Genomic DNA, 22,536 nt, shown 5'->3' with positions numbered 1-22,536 from the left:
GAGATGTTCTCAAGCAGGCCCTCCTCAGCGGGCACTGCGCCACCCACCCTGAGTGAGCTCACTGACTAGGAGAGTCAGGAGCGGCCCTACCAGATGCCTTCGTCAGACCCCCTCACTCCTGCTGCTGTCCCATCCTCACCATAGTGCCTCAGTGTCCTCCTTCTTCTGAACAGCCTGCCACCTCCCTCCCGCTCTGCCTTCAGCCTTATCCACCAGGCTTCTGCACTTGGGATCTTGCTGCCCTCTCTCTGCCCTGCAGTTGGCCCCATTGGAAAGACCCAGGGGCTCCATGTGCTGGTTCTAATGCTGGGTCTCCACCGCTAAAATATGATCTTTATAATTTCACACCTCAGACTTTCCTCATCTCTGACACGAAGGTGACATCCCCTCACCCAGGGGCAGGGGAGATGTCACGGGTAAACCTGGTGCTACTCTGCCCAACTGCCAGTTCCCACTCCTCACCCTTGGTTCCCAGCACCCTCTGCACTTGACCTGAGGCCTTGAAAAGCCTGGGCTCACCACTCTCAGAAGGTTGGGCTGTGCCTCCTGCTACAAGGCTGTTGGTTCTGCAGCGCTTGCTTGGGTTTCGGAGCCCATCTGGACTTCTGAGGCCCCCCTGCCCCTCTTTTCAGTGCGGCCGGGCTCCTGGAGGCCCGGCTGCTTTGACTGTTTGAAAAACAGAGCCTCATTTTCAAAGGAGGAAATAGAGCCAACTAGTAAACTTAGAAAAATATTTGGCTTGAACACTAAAAAAAGTAAACGAAAACAACATTCTGGGGCTGTTTTCACCTGTAATCTTCAAGTATAAGATTCAATAATTTAATGAAAATTTGTTACCATGAATTTCTGGAGACTGGGAGGCAAAATGCGGGCTCTGACCTGCTCAGAAGGACCAGGAAGGATTCCAGAGTGTTTGGCTTTTTACAAAGTACTTACTGTGGTAATACACTTAACATAAAATTGACCACTTTAACCATTTTTAAGTGTACAGTGTAGTAGCATTAAGTGCATTCACACGGCTGTGTGGCCATCACCACCATCCACTTTCAGAACTTTTTCACCTTTTCAAACTGAAACCTGCCCTCATTGAACAGCAACTCCCCAGCCCCTCCTGCCCCAGCCCCTGGGAACCGCCATCCATTCAACTGCTGTCTCAACTAATTCCCCACCTTACCTACATCAAACGAGTGGGATAATATAACATTCGCCCTTCAGTGCCTGGCTCATTCATTCAGATTAACGTTGGCAATGTTCATCCACATTGTGGTATATGTCAGAATTTCCTTCTTTTTTTAAGGCTGGATATTTCATTGTGTGAATATTACCCCTTTTCTTTATCCATCCACCCATTTACCCCGAGAGGGTGGCCTCCACCTCTTGACTATTAGGAACGATGCCGCTCTAAACATGGACGTACAAATATCTATCTGAGACCCCTCTTTCCTTTCTTTGGGATATATACCCAGAAGTGAAATGCTTGGTCATGTGGTGATTCTACATTTAATTTTTTGAAGAACTGCTATACTGTTTTCCACAGGAGCTGCACCATTTTACATTCCCACCAGCCATGCACAAATATTCCAATTTCCCTACAACCTCACCAACACTTGTCATTTTTTCCAGTTTTCGTTTTGTGCTTTGTATCATGGCTTTTGCTCTGACTGAGGAGGTGAGTAGGAGTTATACTTTGATGGCAGGAAAGGCACGTGAAAAGCCTGTGGGTGTGCGGTGCGGGGTGTGCGGTGCGGGGTGTGCGGTGCGGGGTGTGCGTGGGACAGAGCAGCCCACACGGGTAAAGCTCACGGAGCGTGGTCTGGAGAGGGCAGGGGGCGAGGACTGCAGCAGCGGCCACAGCCCCGCCACAGAAGCCTGCGTCCGGGCCGAGAAGCTTGACCTGACTTGATTGATAACATAGATGGCTCCAGAATCTGGATGAGTTAAAAACTTTTAAAAATATTTTATTCCTGGCTGGTGTGAATTGAGCGCGGGCCTGCAAACCACACGATTGCAGTTCGATTCCCAGTCAGGGCACATGCCTGGGTTGCAGGCCAGTTCCCAGCAGGGGACTCACAAGAGGCAACCATATATTGATATTTCTCTCCTTCTCTCCTTCCCTTTCCCTCTAAAGATAAATAAATAAAATCTTTAAAAAGACTTTATTTATTTATTTTTACAGAGAGGAGAAGGGAGGGAAATATTGACTAGTTGCCTCTTACACTCCCCAAACTGGGGACCTGGCCTGCAACCCAGGCATGTGCCCTGACCAGGAACTGAACTGGCGACCTTTTGGTTTGCAGGAAGATGGCCTGAGCCACTGGTGTGCACTGAGCCACACCAGTCAGGGCTTTTTTTTTTTTTTTTAAGAATTTGTATGTATGTATTTGTAGAGAGAAGAGAAGGGAAGGAGAAAGAGGGAGAGAAGAGTTAGCAACTCTTGCAGCCAGGGAACTCCCGACCCCAGTTGTGAGTTTCTTATCCACTGTCGGATCCTACACCTCACTAGATGTGACCAGGGCAAGTTACTCTCCCTCTCTGAGCCCCAGTTTCCTCTCCTGTGTAATGCGGGTAGGAGGCGGCTTGCAGCACTGCCCAGCAGAGAGAGAGTGAGCTGCTGTGGTGGGGAGGCTGTGGACTGACCAGGGCAGGCTGCCTCGCTGCACAGCTGACTCACCCCGGCCTGCTCTGGTCTGTCTGGCTGCCAGGACTCCCAGCCCAGTGGACCTTGGCCCACATCCTGTGGTCACTCCTCCGTGAGTGCTACAACCAAGGGGCTCAAGGTGGGATAGAAGCAGCCCAGGCAGGTCTGGGTCACCCTGAGAGTACCTGAGCAGGCCCAGGGCTGGTCACAAGGACTCGCCATGCACAGGACTTGGTAGTGTACACAGCCACACCTCACTGACACACAAACGCAGCTCCTCCAGGAGGCTGCAGTCCCATGTTCCTGACACAGATGAGGAAACTGAACTTTGGCTGGGAAGCAGCGGGGCCAGGATTCAAACACGAGTCCCTTTGAGGATCCATACACTCTCGGGAAGTTGGACTAGATTCATTTACTCATTCACTTGTCATTCAACAAATATTTACTGAGCATTTACTATGTGCCAGGTACTGCTCCAAGAGTGAATGAGACCCTGTCTCTGCCCTGGACCTTCTGAAGGTACTTTTCCAAGGGCAGGTAATGATCTCTTACTGAGCTTCCGCTACTTGCCAGGAGAATATTTAAATTTGCTCATTTAATCCTCACAGCAATCTGGAGAGACAGAGATTATAAGCTTTACTTTGTGGGTAAGAAAGTTGAAAATCAGAGAAGGAAGTGCTTGCCCAAGGTAACACAGTTGGGAAGGGGCAGAGTCTGTGCTTGGATGACCCAGTTGTCTGTTCTGTGCATTCAGCTCAGCAGCCGGGGCTGTGTGCCTGCCTAGCCTGGTGCCCGGGCTTCATGGCTATGCTTGGGGCCTGGACTTCCTATTTAAATACTATACTGACCCTGGCTGGTGTGGCTCAGTGGATTGAGCTCCAGCCTGCAAACCAAAAGGTCACTGGTTTGATTTCTTGTCAGGGCACATGCCTGGGTTGTGGACCAGGTCCTCATTGGGGGGCGTGAAAGAGGCAACTGATTGATGTTTGTCTCACACATCAATGTTTCTCCTCTCTTTTTCCCTGCCTTCCCCTCTTTCTGAAAATAAATAAATACAGTGTTTTTAAAAATGCTTCACTGGATGTCAGAAGGGCTTTGGGTGGGGCCTGAAAGGAGACCCACTGCCCCAGTAGTCCAGTTCCGCCATGGGCTGGATGCAAAGGAAGTCCTATTTCTGACGTACGTCCTGTCGTCATGAATGAGATGTGGCTCTCTGCTGTTCCAGATAGACAAGGAGGAGAGAGGAAAGTGCACACTCTCAACTGCTTTCTTTACCCAGCAGGTCAAACACATACTTCCATGATGAGTTTGGGATGCTCCTCCTCCAGGAAGCCTTCCCTGATCTACCCACAGGCTGGGTCAGAGACCTCCCTCTCTCATAGGCCTGGCCACACTTTGTGGTCATTGTTTTCCACACTAGATTCTCAGGCCCGGGACCTCATGTGGGTCCCATGCACCCTGTACAGCCTCTGCAGATGGAGGTGAGTGTGTTTTTGAGGGATGTCTGAAGGAGGATGAGTCCTGACTCTACCCTTTCAACCATGCCTTCCCTCTCTGCGGCCTTATTCATGCCTTCCCCTTCTGGCTCTCCTTCTCTTCCCGAAGTGGAGGAGGAACCAGGTGCCTTCTTTACCCAGGTGAGCCCTTCCGTGGGTCTCAGCGGGATGCCCCGGGTGGGGGCCTTCGAGAGGCAACTGATGGATGTTTCTCTCTCCCGTCCATGTTTCTCCCCCTTTCTTTCTCCCCCTCCCTTCTCCTCTCTCTAAAAAATAAATAAATAAAGGCTTAAAAAAAAGAAAAAAGAGAAAAAGAAAAGAAAAGTCAGAGCCCAGCGCGGGCAGGCCAGCGCGGGCGGGCCGGCGCAGGCAGCCGCGTCGGCAGAGACGTGGCCGCGGTTCTCTGGTGAATCACAAATCTTAAGGCTCCGTTGCTGTGGCAGCGACCAGGGGGACCCACGACCCGCTGAGCGGAGAAGTCCCGCTGCCGGAGCCCCGCGAAGAGGGAAGGGCCTCGCTGCTGGGGGCGGGCCCGCGAGCACCATGGAGGTGAAGCGGTTCAGCGGGGCGCCCTTCGGGGTGCAGAGCCACAGGTGGGGCTGGGCCAGAGGGCCGGAGGGAGAGAGGGCCCTAGAAGCAGGGCTGGAGCCTGGGGGAGGGGGGCGCTGTAGGAGCGGGGCTGGACTTTCTCTGCCTCCTGTCTGCTGCGCTCCCCTGCCCAGAAGTCCGTTCATCACCGTTACTAAGTTATTCAAAACCACCTCAAAACCACCTATAATGTGCCAGGCTCAGAGAGGCTGAGTGGCCTGGCCCATAGCAAGTCGCTCAGCTTAAAAGTGGTGGGTAGGGTTTCAGCCCAGGTGTCTCTTTATTCATACATACATACGATATTGAGGTGTATGTATACGCATATTCATACCACACATACAGACATGGGCAAACCACCTATTTTATATTCATATGTATATGAATAAGTGATGAATGATTTTGTGTGTGTATATATATATATATATCTCCCCCCAAAACCCGGAACTTATTTGTGAAAAACAGTGTATTTATTCTCACGTTTAAACTTCTGTCACTGTCAAAGTGCTCTTCACTTGATGCCGTACACCTCCTGAGACGGTCCTCCCTTCCCAAACCAGTTTTTGAACTTGTCGATTTGGATGCACTGTGAGTGCTTCTGCCGTTTTTTTGGTTTACCTCACCCACATCAGCAAAATGTTTCCCTTTGAGGACCTGTTCCACTGGAGAAACAACAATAAAGTCGCCTGGGGTGAGATTGGGTGAATAGGGAGGGTGGGCATGGGGGTCAGTTCTGTTTCAGGTCAAAAACTGCTGAACACTCAGTGAGGTTTGGGTAGGTGTGCTTGTGATCACCCATTGTGAAATCGGCAAATGCGTTGAGTCTTCAGAAAATTTCCACCTAAGCAGAACACCGCCTCTCACAGCAACGCCAGCTGGTACACTGATACAGATGGGTTCCTACAACACTTACTTAGCATGGGAAGCCTGTACTACACAGAGGCCACCCTCCAGAAGATAATTCCAGGATTTTGGGGGGCCCCCCTCATATATCACCTACTATGTATCAGGCACAGTTGCAGCATCTGGGGAGAGAGCAATGAGCAAAACCTTGGACTCAGGGTTTGCATTTGTGTGGGGTAGGGTGTTTGGAATGGATAATAAACCAAAAAGAAAAATGTATAAAATGTTGGGTAGTGATAAGGGCTAAGGAAAAGAGAGCTGGGAGGGGGACCTGGTAAGTGCTGGTGTGGGGACCAGGATCTGGCGTGGGGGTGCTCTGAGAAAATGGCTGAGTACAGGCTCCCAGCAGAAGGGGGGGACCTGGCCAGGGCGGTATCCAGGGAGAGGTAACCAGGAAGGATGGAGACCCTGAGGTGGGGGCAGCTCTGCTCACCCTTCACGGGCTAGTTCTAAAGGCACCTTCCCTACCCCAGAACCGCTCACGCCAGGGCTGGGTGCCAGGCGCCGGCCTCTCACTGGGCCTTTGTCTGTTCCCAGGTTTGATGTCTCTGCTATCCACCCCAAGCAGAAGAAGATGAGCACCTTCACGGAGGCCCCCTACTCCAGGCTGTACTCAGTGGATATGGTGAGTGTGCTCAGCTGCGCCAACTCTCCCACAGGGTCAGGCCTTAGCCCTTGGAGTCCCCCAGCATGGTGGGTGAGCTGAGCCACATAAGGGATGTGCCTTAAACCTCTTCTATTCCCCCAGTCTTCGGCACGGAGCCTGGTTCAGAGCCGGCACAGGGCTCTAGTGAAAAAAGCACGAATTGGGGCCACAGAGACCTGGGTTCCATTTGCATCTCTTGCACTGACTGGCTGTGGACTCTTGAATGAGTTACTACTCCTCCCTGAAGTGGGAGGGGCCGATGATGGAGGAATTCATGGTGGCACCTTGGTGTCAGGCTCGGTGCTGGGGGTGGGCCCGCAGAGAGGCAGGTCACGCCCAGGTCATGGTGGCAGCTTTGTGTGAACTTGCCCTGTGGGTGGACTGAGTGCGTGAGGCTGCCTTAGCCCTGACTGCACTCTGACTCAGTCCCATATAGGACCTGGGACCTATAGCAGCAAGAGCACCTGCTTCAGCAAGAAAAAGCTGAAGAAGGAGGTGGGCACAGGCTGGGCCAGGGCCCAGGAAGCGACGCGGCTGACCAAGCTGCCCCATTTCCAGTACCAGGCCATCATGAAACAGAAGAGGCTGCAGGTGAGGTCCCTAGGTCGTACCCCTCCCCACTCCAAGGGTGGCCTCGGTGTCCTCCAGGGCCCAGGCAGAGCTCACCCTTTAAGGAACACCATCATCCCCAGGCTACTTCCTGCATGGACATCCCCAAGTGGAAGTTTTTCACCTTTTCTCTTCTCTTGGGACAGAAGGAAAAGCTGGGGCCTGGCTCCTACAACTTCAAGGACTTCTTAGAACAGCTGCAGCAGAAACCGTGCAGCACCCGGGGGCTGCTCAGCTCCGGGGAGGTCCGCTTCCGAGGACCCATCGGGGTAGGTGCGCTCCTGAAGCCTGGGTGGTGCTGGAAGTGCCCCCTCATCCCCTTTCCTCCCCAGGCTTGGCCAGGCTCTCCTTGGGGTCCCTACAGCCCTCAGCTTCCCAGCACCACGACCTCAAGCCCACTGGCTGTTGTATATCTCTGCATCTGTCCCCCAACTAAACTGGAAGTTTCCTGCTGGCAGGGATAGGTCTGGTGCATCTCTGTGTCCCCAGCAGAGAGCCTGGCATACATTAGGAGCTCAGCAAACGCATTCATGTTTATATCCAGCCATCCAGCCAGCGAATCATGATGGAGCACCCACTACGTGCCATGCACTGTTGGTCCTGGGGACCCAGCAGTGATGAAGACAAGGTGCCTGCTCTCCTGGAGAGCACCCTGCTGCTAGAAACAGCAGAATAAAGAAGCAGATCATGTATTATAGGCAGGAAACTTGAGATAGGGAAGGGGTAGAAAGTGACAGAGGAGCAATTTATAGGGTGGTAGGGATGGCCTCTGGGAGGAGGTGACATCTGAGCAAAACCTGCAGGACATGAGCAACTGAGATCTATAATGTTTGTGGGAGAGCGTGCTCAGCGGGCAGGAGCAGCAAAGACCAGGGCCTGAGCTAGACCAGCCGACAGGAGGCCGTGTGGCCGGAGAGAGTGGGCAGGGAGAGAGCAGAGGGGTGAGGGCTGGCTGTGAGGACCTAGCAGCAATGTCGGCGCTTCTGGTTTGATTCCAAGTGCTGTGTGAGTCAGAGCAGGGTTTTGATAGGAAGGGCTCGACTAACATGCTCAGAGGTACACCCTGCTTGTGAGGGTGAGGGCTGGAGGCTGCAGCGGTCCAGATGGGAGGCGATGGCCGTGGGAGGTGGAGGTGCCCGGAGGGCTGCTGTGGTGTGGGCTAGGCTGGGATGAACATCTCATGTGAGTGGGGCGGGGGGCAGAGTGGAGTTCAAGCTCAGTTAGTTCATGAGAGAGAAGGCAGGAGTCCCACCACACCAGGTGAGTGCTGTGGTTCCCTGAGCGCCTCACCTCCCAGGCCCTCACGCCCTCTATGCTGGGCGCTCCGCCTTCTCCCAGCTCCTCACCTAGCCACATTCTTTCAGCTAGGGCTTTGTACCTGATCTTCCTGTGTCAGACATGCCCTCTCCCTTGAGTAGCCCTTCACCTGAAGATCTCCCACTCAGCCCCCAGCTCTCAGCTCCAAGGTCTGACCTGAGCCCCGGCTAGGTGACATCTCCCTTTCCTGAGAGTCCCTGTTGTGATCATGTGTTTAGTGTCTCCCCCTCCCCCCACTGGACATCAGCCCCTGCAAGTGGACCACGTGTGCCTAGTTACTGCAGAATTCTCAGGTCCTAGCAGTGCCTGGCACACAGTAGGCACACCATAGGTATCTGTGGACTGCCTGCACACATGCCTCCTAAGTACCAGGCTCTCCAGAACATTCTCACTTTCTGCATTCACCCCAGACGAGGCCCTGGAGGCTCAGAGAGCATAAGCAGCTTGGCCTGAGGCCGCACAGCTGCAGTGAGGGACGTGCAAGCCCACACCAGGGGCCTTTTCCCCACACCTCACCACTGGGAAGCCTGCTCCAAGGCCTGGAAATTACTTCTTGCCTTTTTCAGGAGGCAAGCACCTGCATCTTCAGGTTCAGACGCTGTATCTGCAACTCAGGGAGAGGGGCTGCCTGCAGGCATTTAAAAACGAGTCGTTACCTTCAAATCTGAAGAAGTCACAGCTGACCCCAAACACAGCCCTTACCACAAGCCAGACACCTTCTAAGGACTCCAGTGCACTCATGAACTTAACCCTGACACTAACCCTGTGAGCTAGGTGCTGTCATTACCTCCACTCTCTAGAAGAGAAAGCTGGAACACAGAGGGTTTCGGTCACTGCCCAGGGTCGCAGAGCTGCTAAGGGACAGAAGCGGGATTTGAATGCAGGTGTTCGCGCCTAACACTGCAGTGTCCCCATAGGCCCGGCCTCTGTTCCTCAACTCACTGTGAAGGGCAGGGCCTAATGGGGAGCCCAGCACAGCTGAGGGCAGAGGAGCTGGGGGAACACATCCCATACTGTGTGTTTCCTGCTTGTGTCCCTGGCCTCCAGCTCTGGGGCATCTGTGAATGCTGGCTGTGCAGGGCAACACTGCCATGGTGGGTCCCTCCGTGCCAGTTGTCTCTTCTCCCCTGTGGTCCCCCTACCTGCAATGACCTTTCTGAGTCACTCTCGTAGGCTCAGCCTCAGACAGTAATTCAACGTGGGGTCGCTGCCCTGGGCGTGAGGGCAGTGGCTGGGGGAGCTCAGGTCCAACACCTGCTTTTCTCAGTTGTTGTCTTGCTGTGAGACTTGGGCTGGGACCCTGATGGCCTCTTCTGGTCTCTGGTCCCCACTGAGGCCCTCCCTCCCGCGCCCCCCCACCCCCTGCCACACTGCAGGTCTGGAACATCACTTCCCAAAGCTGTGGGTGCCTGCCTTGGGGTCCCGTGACTCCTTCCACCAAGAGGATGGGGCTGTTGGACCCTGCAAAGACAATGCCTTCTCCTCTGGTTTCTGAACCCATCCCCCACTGGCACTGGGTGCTGCTGCCCTCCCCCACTTCGTACACTCTCCCTTCTCTTGGCTTTGGGGACACTGGGCTCTGTGGCCCTGAAGTTCCTATGCCAGCTTTTCTCCCTGGCTCCTCTCCCAGCATTCCCCCCCCCCCCCGAGCTTCCACCCAGCCAGGCTCCACGCAGATGGTTCCAGATCCCCGGCACAGGGTCCCTCAGCACCTCAAACTCTGCAAGCACCTCAAACTCTGCAACCCCCACCCATCACATGTCAGCATCTCCCGTTTTTTCCAGGGAATGGCTCCACCCAGCTGCCAGAGCCAGGAACCCACACACCTTGTTCCCCTGCAGTCGCTGGGGTCTGTGTTCTCAGCTTCCTCCCTCCCTCCTCCTCCTCCTCTCATCCTTACTGCCTCTGTCCTAGCCCAGACCACTGCCCCAGCCCCACCCAGGGGTGACTTCCTGGTGGATTTGCTGGTGTCCTACATGGCCAGCACCTTCCTAAGCACCCGCACACCTCAGAATCAGGTCTTAACCTGCCTCAGTGGGGCCTCCGGGGCCCTTCCCACCCTCTTCCCACCCTCTTCCCAGCGTGCTTCTCCCAACTGACCTCAAAGTGGTGTTCCAGCCTCCCTGCCTTTGCCCCTCTGCCTGGGGGAACTGCCCCCTTCCCCACACCCATCTCCTGGCATCCTTCTCATTCTTCAAGGTCCATCTAAAAAAATCTTTAAGTGCCAATTCCTCTATTCCCACGCACCCCTCCCCCCAGAATTAATCGCTCCTCCTGCCTGGGTCCCAAAGCTCTGTCAACATACCATTCTATTTAAAATAGAGGGCCTTCACCCTGGCTGGTATGACTCAGCGGCTAGAGTGCCAGCCTGTGATCCAAAAGATCGCTGGTTCGATTTTCAGTCAGAGCACATGTCTAGGTTGCCAGTCAGGTCCCCAGTTGGGGCTGCGAGAGAGGCAACTACACAGTGATGTTTCTCTCCTTCTCTTCCCCTCTCTCTAGAAAGAAAGAAATAAAATATTAAAAAATAAAATGAAATCACGGGCTTTCCCATCAGCCCAATGCGTTGCCACACCTCTGGACCTGGAAGGAAGGGTGAGGCTCTGTCAGCAGAGCGCTCGGCACTGGGCCCAGGAGCAGGTCAGGGGTTACTCTTACCCTTTCACAGCCGTCGCTTTGAATGCCTCCTCCCCACCACCCCCACCTTGTGGCGCTCACTGCTCTCCTACCCTAGTGCTTACATGGTGCTTGGCAAACAGTAGGGGCTCAGAAAGATGGTGGATTTTGGAGCGGAAACCCTCGCGCTGCCCCTCTCCGGAGGTCGGGCCTTGGAGCCAAGGATCGCCTCTCTGAGCCTCCGTTTCCCCATCTGTTAATTGCGGACGGCGCTGATCTGATCTCATCTGGTTGTCTTCAGGACCAAGATAGTAGGCTCGCGAAACAGCTAACATGTGAGGCAGGGACTCAGCTTCCTACCTTGGGGCTTTTCTCTGGAACACACTGGAAACTCCGGACTCTGGAAGAGGGCAACATTCAGTCGTGTTCCTCTGAGGGGGAACAATTTGGGCGCCCGCAGCGCCCTGACTCTCCCAGCAGAGTCCCCCTGTCCCTTCCTCCCTGCCTGGTTTGGGGTTCTCTCCCCTAGAGAAGTGGAGGTGGGAAGGGCTGAGCGATAGTGGAGCGGCAGCGACCTCTGGTGACCAAAAGATGTAGAGCAGCAACAAACATCCTGCTGGTTCTCTGCCCAAGGACCCCCACCCACCTACACTGCAGCGTGGCTCTCATCGGGCTACCTACAAAGAACAGACTTCCGACCTTGGCAGTGAAAGTCCCAGAAGGTCATTCCACCCTTCCAGTCATAATTCTCAGCCTCTCTCACCTCTTCCCGCCCCCTCCAAGACAGCTGCCCCACCATGGGCTGGGCACTGTGCAAGAGGCTTTATAGACACTTAAAAATTTCATCCTCATTACCCTGGAAGAAAGTATTACTATCCCCATGTGACAAAGGTTCTCTATGAGGCTCAGAAGGACTAAGTGGTCTGCTCAACATCGGCCAGGAAGCAGCAAGTCAGGATTCAAACCCAGGACTCTGGATCCTTCCTGGTCACAGCAATGTTCACAGCATGGTGTGAGACCCTTTCATGAAAATACAAGACTATGACATGGGTGCAATGGATGGAATTTCAGAGGCCACCAAAGAAAGCAACTCTCTGAAGTGACAGGTGAAGGAAAGCTTCATTCCCAGGAGAGAAGACGTTTGAGTTGGCTCTGCAGGATTAGAAGAATTTCCCAAGGGGGAGAAGGCAGGAAGGACATTTTGGGTAGCAGCGAAACCGCACATGTGAGCAAAGGCAGGGAGGCCAGCAGAACCGCACGTGTCTGGGGACCAGCAAGGACCCATGTAGGCAGCATGAGCTGACGGGGCAGAGGGCCCTGGTGAAGAGTTGGAGCGCGGGCCTGAGGGTCTGACTGGCGCAGGGGCTCATGGGACAGCAGTACTGTGGATTGGGAGGTGGCTGACCCCCAGAATCCCTGAAAGTCCTGTTCTCCTCTCGGGGGCGTCTCCTCCTCAGGGGCACTTAGCACGAGGAGTGGGACTGACGGCCTCCATGTCCCCCCTTCCCCCACAGAACTACTACCCAGGCCCTGGAAATTATGGTGTGAAGGGCAACCCATACACGAGGCTGGAGGAGAAAGCCTGGAACCGGTCTCATTCCGAGGGCCTCCTGTGCAGGATGACCAACAAGCCACCCCCCTTGGCTCATCAGGTAGGCCCCCGACCTGGCCAGGCCTGGCTGCCTTCCTACACAGTTCTGGGGGCAGGCTCCAGGCGCAGATGCGGAAAGTCCCTGAGGGGGCGATGGGCCTGCTTCAGCAGCCCTCCTGCAGGGACTGGCTGGCGTCTGTGCTCTGTTCCAGGGCAGCGGTCTGGCACCGTGCACCTACTCCCTCAAAAGCGGCATAGAGGCATGCTTGGAACGATCCATGGGCACTCGTGGTCCCTATGAAATTTTCACTGGTGATCGAAGCAGGCCCCAGCCTTATGGACACTACTCCACGCAGGTGTGTGCCCAGGTGGGGTGGGGGCCATTCTCCAGCAGGACAGCTTCCTCACTACCACTGGGAGCACTGCTCTGCGTGCCAGGCACCGTGCAGGGCCCACCTCACGTCCTGTGTGTTTCTCCCTGGTAGCATTAGAGGGGGACACTGAGGCTGGCCCACTGCCACTAAGGCCTCCGGGCTGGGGTTTGAACACCAGCAGGTCTATTTGACTTCACTTCCAGTTTTCACTCCTCTGCACTGGCGTGAACTCCAGGGGCAGGGCTGACAGCCACAGTGCCAGGATGGATGGGTGGCAGACTGGCCACACAGCCTGCAGGGACCTTGACAGCTCAGGTCTGGGTGTCCTGATGTCTGGGACACACTTCCAGACATCACAGACCCCATGGAGCCGGCTGGGTTAGTGGCGCACTACTAACAAGGCAGGAAACTGGAGGGCCAGAAGGGGAAACTGAGGTGGAATTTCAGCTCTAACCTCCCTTTCCTGCACCCAGGAAGTTCCTGTTGTGTGACTCACACCACCCCATGCTTTGTCTTCTTCATGCGCATAGCAACCGGACTTAAGGGTTTGTGTGACCCCCTAGTTTTGTCTCTACTGTGCATTCACTCAGTGTGTGCATTTAGGCCAGGCAATAGTCTGGGTGCAGGGGGGACCTGCCCCTTTGGCGTTTACATTCTAATGGAAATAGAAACACAGTCGTGAGTAAAACACCATGTAGTGTGCTGGTAGGTGGTGAGTGCCAGGGAGAAGGGCATCAGGAGGGCCAGTTGGTGAACAGCCATCGAACGGAGCCTTCCACCTAGTGCCGGCTCCGCGGGCCTTTCCGTGACCGGCCGGTGGGGTGTGCCTCCCAGCACAGCGGGGACCTCGGGACCTCCCTCAGGCCTGGTAGCCAATGTCCATTCTGGATGCAGGAGGTTCAGAATGAATTCAGAGTGATTTTGTTATTATCTAAAAAATAGTGGACTTTATTTTTAGTGTAGGTTCGCGGCGAAACTGAGCAGAAAGTAGAGTTCCCACATGCGTTGTGTCCCCCTCACAAACACCCCCCTGCACCGTCAGCACCTCGCGCCAGAGTGGATCACTGGTCATAATCCGTGAAGCCCCATTGCTGCACCCTCACCCGAAGTCCATAGTTTACCTAGGCATCACTTTATGTGATATTCGTTCTGTGGGTTTGGGCAGATGTACCCACTGTGATAGGGTCACACAGGGTAGTTTCACTGCCCCGAAAGTCCTCTGTGTTCCCCCATCACCCTGGTTTTTAAATATTTGGACTACCACTCCTGCTTAGAGCTGTGCCCAACTCAGTGTTTCTTAAATGAGTGAAAGAAAGGAATGGATAAACTCAAGCTGGATTGTAGGGTTGTAGGGTGGGGCATGTGGGCGGTGGGAGGGGCGGTGCTAGAGACTCAGCCAGACTAAGCACCCCCAGGCCCCCCACCCCGGGCTGGGGGCTGCTCCTCGTCCACCCAGGGCGGCGGGGCTGGCCGCAGAAGGTCCTCTGGCAGGGTGGCAGTGCTGGCTCATTGTGCGGCCCCCCGCTTCTCTCCGACTGCTGGTCAGAGTGCAGAGAGGGGAGCATGGCTTGTCCTGGCACAACAGATAACCTTTCCCCGCTCTGTTTCACAGAAGAAAAAGCCCAGGGAACTGATGGATTTTAAGAGCTTCGTGGAAGAACTGAACTCCCCTCACAATAAGAAGCGTGGGGTGTTTTCGAAACTTTCCCGCTACCCAACAACCCCTACAGAGAAGATTTACTGGTGCACCCTCAGCCAGTGTCCCGGAAAACTAGTCAGTGTCCCTGCCAGGGCCCGCCCGCCGTCCTCTCTGGGAGGGTGCTGCTCCTGCGGGGCTGGGCGGAGTGGGGTGGGTGTTTCACGGGGAAGCCCAGCCTCGGTGTCTGACCCACAGGGTCCCAGTCTTGCACTTGCCAGTCCTGCTGGCTGCATCCCTCTCACTCTCCCAGCCTTGGTTCATGCACTTGATGTAACCTGGAGTGGGACCAGGGTGCAGTGAGGTTTAAATGAGGTTAAGGGTTGGTGCCCGTCGTGCAGAGCCTGGTACCCAAAAGTGCCTGGCCAGCACTGATCTCTACCTTGTCCCTTAGAAAAGGAGGGGACACTGGGCCAGGGCAGAGTGTGAATAAGGGATGCACACTGGCCAAGGGTGTCTTGGGCTCCATAATCTGTTTTCATCAGAGCAGGCCCCTGACTGTGCCTGAGCAGCACCCGTCCCCGCCGTGGGGTCTGCCCCCTTTGAGAGAACTGCTAAGGGCTTGGGAAGGAGTAAGGCCTGGGGAAGGGAAAAGGGTACCAGTGTTTTCTGAATGCCTGCTCTGGACCAGGCGTGTTCCAGCACTTTCCCCCATGGAGCGATTACCATTTGCATTTCACAAAAGGAAACACCCCCCAGAGATAGGAAGGGATTTGCCCAGGCTCCCCCAGCAATGGTGTGAAGGGGCAGATTGGAACCCCACTCATCTAGATCTGAAGTCTGAGTGGTATCTCCCCCCAGACTGGGTCTGGGCATCTCTCTGGACTCCGCTAGGCCTGGAGGCCCTTGGGAACCTGGAAAGAGGTGTCAGACTAGTGGCCAGGGGTTTGCATGGGCAGCGTGGGTCACGAGGGCCCCAGAGGGCCCTTCAGCCCCTGAGGGTGGGCTGCTGGTGTGCTGGGGGACAGCTGGGCACCTCCCAATGTCCTTGGCTGGAGGCCCAGGGAGCCCTCATTTGCCCCAGCTGATCACTGCCAGACTTCCCAGCTTTCAGTCTTCATTCCCCTGCCCCTAGGGTCCCAGTATGTGGCTTCCTCCAGAGAAGAAAGGCAGACACACCAGCCAGCCTCCATTCCTGCTGTCCTCCAAGCGGACAGGCTTAAGGGTCTACCAGATGCTCCTGGGAAGCTGGGTGAGTGGGTCTCTGTGGGGTGATGAGCATTTCCAAACCCTTCTTGCCCCTGAGAATTGAAGCTCTGAATGAGCTGATTCCCCCTCTTTCCCCCTGCTATTCCAGGGACCACACATTGAGAACTACTGTGCTACATCACCCCAGAACCAACTCATTCCCTTATCTTCCCCCTGGAATATCTTCCCCTCCCTCTATTCTCTCTTTGAATTTGTCTTGAAGCCTCAGGGGCAGCTCGTGGAGTTGGCCCATTTCTTGTGCCCGGCTGGGCAGAGACCCCCGGCATTCCCTTCCCCCTCCCTCTCTACCCCTCCCCAGAGGCAGCCAGCCCCACACATGTGATGTAATCTCCCCCTGTCCTGCCTGGTTCTGAACCGCTGTACATTTTTAAGGCCTCTCCTGGGAACATCTTGGCAGTTGCTTATTTGCTTTCTCATTATGCTCCTGCTACCCCACGCCCACCCCCATTCCTCTGAGGAGAGCAGTGTGCCTCCCACCTCCTCTCCCGCCCTCTGCACCTCCCCGAGGGCTGGCTTCATCCCCAGAGTGCCCACAACCTCCCTCCACCTCTACCCTACCTTATTCTCATGAGGACCAGCAGGTCAGTCCCCTGAATCCTTCCTTTTCTCGCCTCCAGCCTGCATTTCCTGTTAGGAAAGGGTCCAACGACCGCACAGCTGTCCCAGGGCTGGCCAGAGTGGGAGGGGCTGACGTGAGCCTGCTCCCCCTCGAAACAGGCCTCTCCCTTGTTGGCCACAAGTTCAGCTGCGCAGGGGACTAGTGTTGGCTCCTAACATCTCCCAGCTCACCCTGGGTACTGCTTCTCTGCAGGGGGCTGGGCCCCTGCCCCTGCCAGTCTCCCCGGGCAGGTTGCGTCTCCTCTCTGACCCTCTGTTGGTGCCTCTCGCGTCTGCGGCCAGCCCAGGTGTCTGGGTCTGATGGATGGTGCGCTCGTTTCCTGGGGCTGCCAGGACAAAGTGCTGGATAGTTTAAAACAGCAGGAGTTCATCCTCTCACAGTTTGGGAGGCTGGAGGTCTGGAATCCAGGCGTCAGCAGGGCTGTGCGCTCTCTGAAACCTGCAGGGGAGAACCCTCCCTGGCCTCTCCCTAGCTATGGTGGCCGGCAGGCCTTGGGGTTCCTTGGCTGGGAAATGCATCCCTCCTGTCTCCACCTCCGTGTTGTGTGGCCATCTTGCCCCCGGCTCTTCCTGTAAAAGGACACCAGTCACACTGGATTAAGGGCCCACACTGCTCCAGTACAACTTCATCGTAACTAATTGCATCTGCAATTACAGTTTTCCAAATAAGGTCACACTCTGAGGTACTGGGGGTTAGGACTTCTGCATATCTTTTTTGGGCATGCAGTTCAACCCATAACAGATGGTGTAGAGAAGAGCCTGGGGGAGGGGAGGAGGCCCGAGGTCAAGTCTCCAGACCAGGTGTCCAGCTTGCTAACATCCTGCCTCCTGTCCGTGGTGCAGAACCCCGTGGGTGTGGGCCGCTACTTCAACACCTGGCCGATGGAGATGAAGGACCAAAGGCAGCGATATCGGTCCCTGTTCTTGGGAGGATCCAAGCGCTACCCCTCAGACCCGGACTGGGACAAGTTCATGCAGTGAGTGCCCCTGGAGCTTCAGCAGAGGGGCCTGGGCAGAACGGCTCACTCTGGAGTGGGTGGGGTCCTCCCCACCTGGTCCTTGGTTCCTATGGGAACATAGCTGCTGCCCCTAGTGCCAGGCAAACAGCTGTGGCAGTGGAGAGAATTCAGATCCTGGCTCTGCCATTTCCTGGCTGTGTGAGGTGGGGCATGTTGCTTAACCTCTCTGAGCCTCATTTTCCTCAACTGTCAAATGAGCAGAGGACTGTGGAGAATGAAGTGAGACGCTCTAAAAGCAGCGGAAGGAGACAGATGGCACCGACACTAACTCCTCCTCCCACCACCCGCCCATTCTGGGCTCTGCTTCGCAGGGCTTCACCCTGTGGAATCTCCGTTTCTCGGTGCTCAGAATGGGGTTGGTAAAACCCATTAGAGGAGGTTTTTGTGAAGCCCAAAGAAAAAGTGCATGAAATACGATGGCTAGCTGTGAAACAGGTCGCAAAGATTAGCAGCTGCCGTGTTTCACAGACCCGAGGGGCCGTCAGTTGCGGTGTGTTCTCCATCTCAGAAATGTGGAAGTGTGAACAGATGCGCACCTCGGAGTTGGTCATTTGTTGGAAACCCTGGTGAGGGCACGAGGACCAGGCTCTGGGGAGAAGAGCTCTCGGGGAAAACCAGCTTTGAATTGTTTATTTTTATCGAAATAGTCCTGTGTCTTCCTCTTTGATCTATTCCCTTGTGTAGGCGGCTCCCTTAGAAAAGGTGATTAGGGTAACATTTTTGATAGACTGCATTCCTGAAAAAATTTTTTTCTTCTCACCTGTGCAACTAGTCAATAGCTTGGTTGGAAATAAATTCTTAGGTAGGAAATGATTATTCCTCGGAATTCTGAAGGCTTTGCGCCTTTGCAAAGTATGGTGGTTAGAACCAGGCTGTTCTGATGGAAAAGCTCTGGAGGTCGTTGGTTTTGGCCTCGCACCCCATGTAGGGTCTCCTGGGAAGCACAGCCAGCAGATACCTGTTCATTCCTGTGGGTGCTCTCCAGGGATGGGGGGCTCACTCTTTTCCAAGGGACCAGTTCCATTTTCTTCTTTTTTTTTCCTGTCTTTTTAAAGGGAAAGGCTCACACCCTTCACTAAGGGGAAGTGCCCGCCAACTGTGGATCACAATTCGGATCCTACTCCCTAAAGCCGCACGTGAAGGACAGCCGGTGGTGGCCAGAGGGCCCAAAGGACTGAGGACAAATCTGGGGATGGGAGAGTAGAAGAGGGGATGGAGGGGTGTTGGAGAAAGGACACATGGGGATGCAGGGGAGAGGGGAGAGATATGGTGATGTGGCGGGATCACTTTCGCTGGGGACGTCTACCTGGAGGTCCAGACGTCTGCTGGAACACCTGGGGCCAGATAGCTTTTGCTACGAGGGAGCAGTCATTCTGGGAATTCAAGTCGGCCAGTGACGTGAACACGGGAGCCAGACAGCAGATGGACCGAGAGGGGGAAACATGGCGGAGACTTTTGGGACCCTTCCGTTCTAAAGTCAAAGTCCTTGACGCCCTGTTCATTAAAATCCAAAAAGAGGCGAAAGAATGTGAAATCTGTCACAAGGCAGCTCTGGGTCCCTTCCAGGAGTATTCCGTCTCTACCCCAGGATGCTTCTGGAAGCTCGGCAGGGCCTCTGCGTTAAGGACCCCTGCTGACCTGCAGGCAACGTGCAGCCTTCGGGAACTGTAAGTGTGTCCCCCAGAGTCACGCCTTGTGAGCCTGTCTAGCACAGAGGGGGTCTGTGGGCCTTGATCTCAGGGTCTTGAGCTGGTTTTCTGTCAGTGAGAGGTTGGGTGGGAGAATAGGGGATTGTTGTCGCTAGAGGAAAGGAGACTAGGACGCCATAGCCTCGGCCATAAAACCCACATAATGGTTAAAAAATACTCCAAATGCTTCCTTCAGAGTCTGAGTGTGTTACCAAAAGCAGTTTCTTTTTCACTCATGGCAAAACGACTGTTTTGGAAGAAGTAACACTGTCTTTATTCATGGACAACATGAATCTGTGTAAAGATCATACTGAAACCTCAAAAATAAAAATAAAATAAAAGGCTGATAAGCCAAACTGGACACAAACTAGATTTAATAAGTCAGCTTACTTAGCAAGGTTTTAGGAAGAGCAACATACCCAAATCAACTATTTCTGTATACTAGCAATAAACAATCAAAAATGGAAAATGCCCTTTAAAATCACATCAAAACTGTGAAATAAAAAAAAACATCAAAATCACATCAAAACAGGTTTAAATTTGACAAAAATTATACAAGCTCTGTGCACGGAAGACTACAAAATGTGGACGGCAGAAAGCAAAACCCCAAACAAGGGAGAGACACCCCCTGTTCCTGGGTCAGAGATTCAGCCTTGGTAGGAGGGTTCAAAGCAACCCGGTCAGTTTCAAGTTGACAAGCGTATCATGAAACTTACAGGGAAGAACCAAAGCAGGGAATAGCCAAAACAAATTTTAAAAGAGGAACAGAGCTGAAGGGTTAACGTTACCTGAGGCCACAGTGTTGAATTGGTGTTTAGGTGGACAGATGAACGGAATAGAACTTAGCCCAGAAACACACACGTACACACGGGTGACTGATGCTCAGCAATGATGCAAGGACAACCCAGTGTAAAGAGAGGGGTGTTTTCTGCAAAGGGTGCTAGAACTGTTGGCTGTCGACATGCAACAAATAAAAAGAACCGTGACCAGTCAGACTTGCATCACATACAAAAGTTAACTCAACCTGGACGATAGGCCTAAGTGTAAAATCTAAACTATAAAACCTCTGGAAAAAAACATAAGAGAAAATATTTGAATTTGGGGTTAGGCAAATATTTCTCAGATACCAATTTAACTACTTATCCAAATGTTTAACCAGTTAACAATTTGTTCAATTGAATTTAATTAAAATGAAACACTTGTTCTTTTAAAAACACTCTTAAAAAAATGGAAAGACTAGCAACAGATAATATTTACCAATCATATAGCTGATAAAGGACTGACCCAGAATTCATAGTCATCAAGGAAGTGCAAATTAAAACCACAATGAGATACCACCACCCACGTGTTAGGATGGCTGAAATCAAAACCCCTGACCATACCCAGTGTTGGTGCCAGTGTTGGGATGGACTGCTCACACTCTGCAGTGGGGGAATGTGAGATGCTACAACTCCTTTGGAAAGCAGTTTGGCAGGATAAAAAGTTAACCACACACCTACCAGATGGTCCAGCCATTCCCCTCCTGGGTATCTCCCTGAAAAGGACAGCATTTGTCCATTCAAAGACGGTCCAGCCACTTTATTCCTAATAGCCCCAAAGCAGAAATGCCCCAAACGCCCATCAACAGATGAATGCAGAAGTATTCGTGGTTCATCCGCACATGTGTCAACACTAAGCAAACTGCACACTTACAATACGTGCAGTTTACTACGTGTTCATTTTACCTTGATAAATTGTTACGGTTTGGAAGAAGTCAAGGAAAAATGCAATGTAGGATCCTAGAAAGGATTCCAGAAAGAAAAGGAACATCAGTGTTAAAGTTGGCGAAATTCAAATAAGGGCCGTGGTTAAGTTAACAACATTAGGCCAGTGTTGATGTCTTGTTTTGACCACTTCCCTGTGGTTTTGCGGACGCTGGTGAGGGGATTGGAAATCGGTACTATCCTCGTAACTTTTCTGTGAGTCTAAATTAATTCGAAATAAAGTGTAAAAAATATGCAATAAAAATGTTAGACCTTTTTGACCTCACAGAAAAAGTACATTTTTCAAATGTATTAGCCGTCATATTACCGACAGTTACTGTTACCGTAAAGTTGGCAAATTTGGAGTCCTTGCCTTTTGTAAGAGACACCTGTGAGACAACTCTAAACGAGGAAGTTCCTTCTTTAAGTACTTGGCCACGAGATAACAATGAAACTCTGTTACAGAAGCCATGTACGCAGAGAAGAGACAGCCACCTACTGGAATGCGGTGGGAGGTTCTCTGGCCGCCAGGGAAGGCTTCCTTCCACCGTGCCCAGAGCTGGTGCCCGTCTCCGCTGGCCCCGGCTCAGGCTCTTTGAGCACCGTGGTGCTGCAAGGCTAGATGCGCCTGCATCCCTGTTCAACTCCTGAATCGCTTCCACGAGGCCCTCCGGCAAGTCGCCTGGCCTTCCTTGAGCTTCACGTTCCTTCTGTGTAAAATGGAGATAAACATGGACCTGACTTTGTGACGGGGTGGGGAGGATTCAATGGGAGGCTGTGTGTTGTGTGCAATTCAAATGTAAAGTGAGATTGAAGGCTTAAACTATAAAATCTGTTTTAAGGAACATGATAGATGTCTCCCTGCTTATGGAGAATTCACAAAGTCCAGATTTGTGAAGCTGAACAACTGGAAAAGGAATTTCCTAAAAGGGTCCTCTCAAATGACTTTAGGAAGGGACGCCCACATCATGGACAGTCTAGGACAGTGTCTATCGTGTGTATCCGTGCATTTGCATACAACTTTATTGCACTAATCTCAACTCTTTTGTCCCCGCTCATTTAATTCTGACAACCCTCCAACAATTGGGGTGAGTTAAGCTGCCCTACCAAGTAGTCCCAGACACAGGGTCCGGCAGGAGCAACGCCTGTTGAGCGTGCTTGGTAGGGTAGTGAGTGTAATAATTTATTGTTTTATTTGAACATTTCACCTAAAATGTCAGAGGGTGCGCTTGAGTGTGATATTGTTATATTACAGGATGACATGCTTATGATTTTGTAATAAAAGATTTTGTAATAAAAAGGGGACGTTATTTGTGCCAGACCCCTGTATGTAGTGGCTCAACGACAGTAAATATTTTATTTCTTGCTCCCACAGCAAACCGGGCCAGGCTTCAGGTTCACAGGCCATCTCCAGTGACTCAGGGATCCAGGCTCCTTCCAGTTTGTGGTTCTGCCACGGCCTGTGGCCTGGTTGTCGTTGGCATCCAGCTAATGGAAGGTGTCGAAGCCCGGAGAACCTCACTGAGGTTTTTGCCGCCCTGTCCACATTCTTCTAGAGGACATGCTTCAGTGCTAGGGAGGCTGGGAAATGCAGTCCGGCAGTGTCCAAGGAGAGGAGGGGTGGAGTTTAGTGGAGAGCCAGGGGTCTCCACCGGTTTGTCCGTGAGGGAATACTCTTTCCAGGTTGACTTGCCAAAACCCATTAGGTCACAACCTGGTGGTAAAGCCAGGGCTGTGTCCCATAGCACCTGACAACCACGTCTGGGACCTTAAAAAGCACAACCCCACC

The 22,536-nt window shown here is 53.2% G+C and overlaps 1 protein-coding gene across 1 annotated transcript; it reads left to right on the top strand.

Moving 5' to 3' along the window:
- Positions 1-289: 289 nt before the first annotated feature.
- Positions 290-19,501, top strand: CIMAP2 (ciliary microtubule associated protein 2). Its single transcript, XM_037043349.1, is given in 13 exon segments — positions 290-328; positions 330-386; positions 389-425; positions 3,106-3,175; positions 6,160-6,247; positions 6,695-6,859; positions 7,024-7,146; positions 12,325-12,462; positions 12,614-12,757; positions 14,388-14,549; positions 15,547-15,663; positions 17,142-17,275; positions 18,373-19,501. Coding segments are annotated over 13 exon segments (1,347 nt in total). The 3' UTR covers positions 18,446-19,501.
- Positions 19,502-22,536: the final 3,035 nt, after the last annotated feature.

The sequence above is a fragment of the Sturnira hondurensis genome, unplaced genomic scaffold (genome assembly GCF_014824575.4).
Source record: "Sturnira hondurensis isolate 20B ecotype Veracruz unplaced genomic scaffold, ASM1482457v3 Scaffold0004068, whole genome shotgun sequence".
In the NCBI taxonomy this organism is placed as follows: domain Eukaryota; kingdom Metazoa; phylum Chordata; class Mammalia; order Chiroptera; family Phyllostomidae; genus Sturnira; species Sturnira hondurensis.
This window is presented reverse-complemented; position numbering and strand designations above follow the sequence as displayed.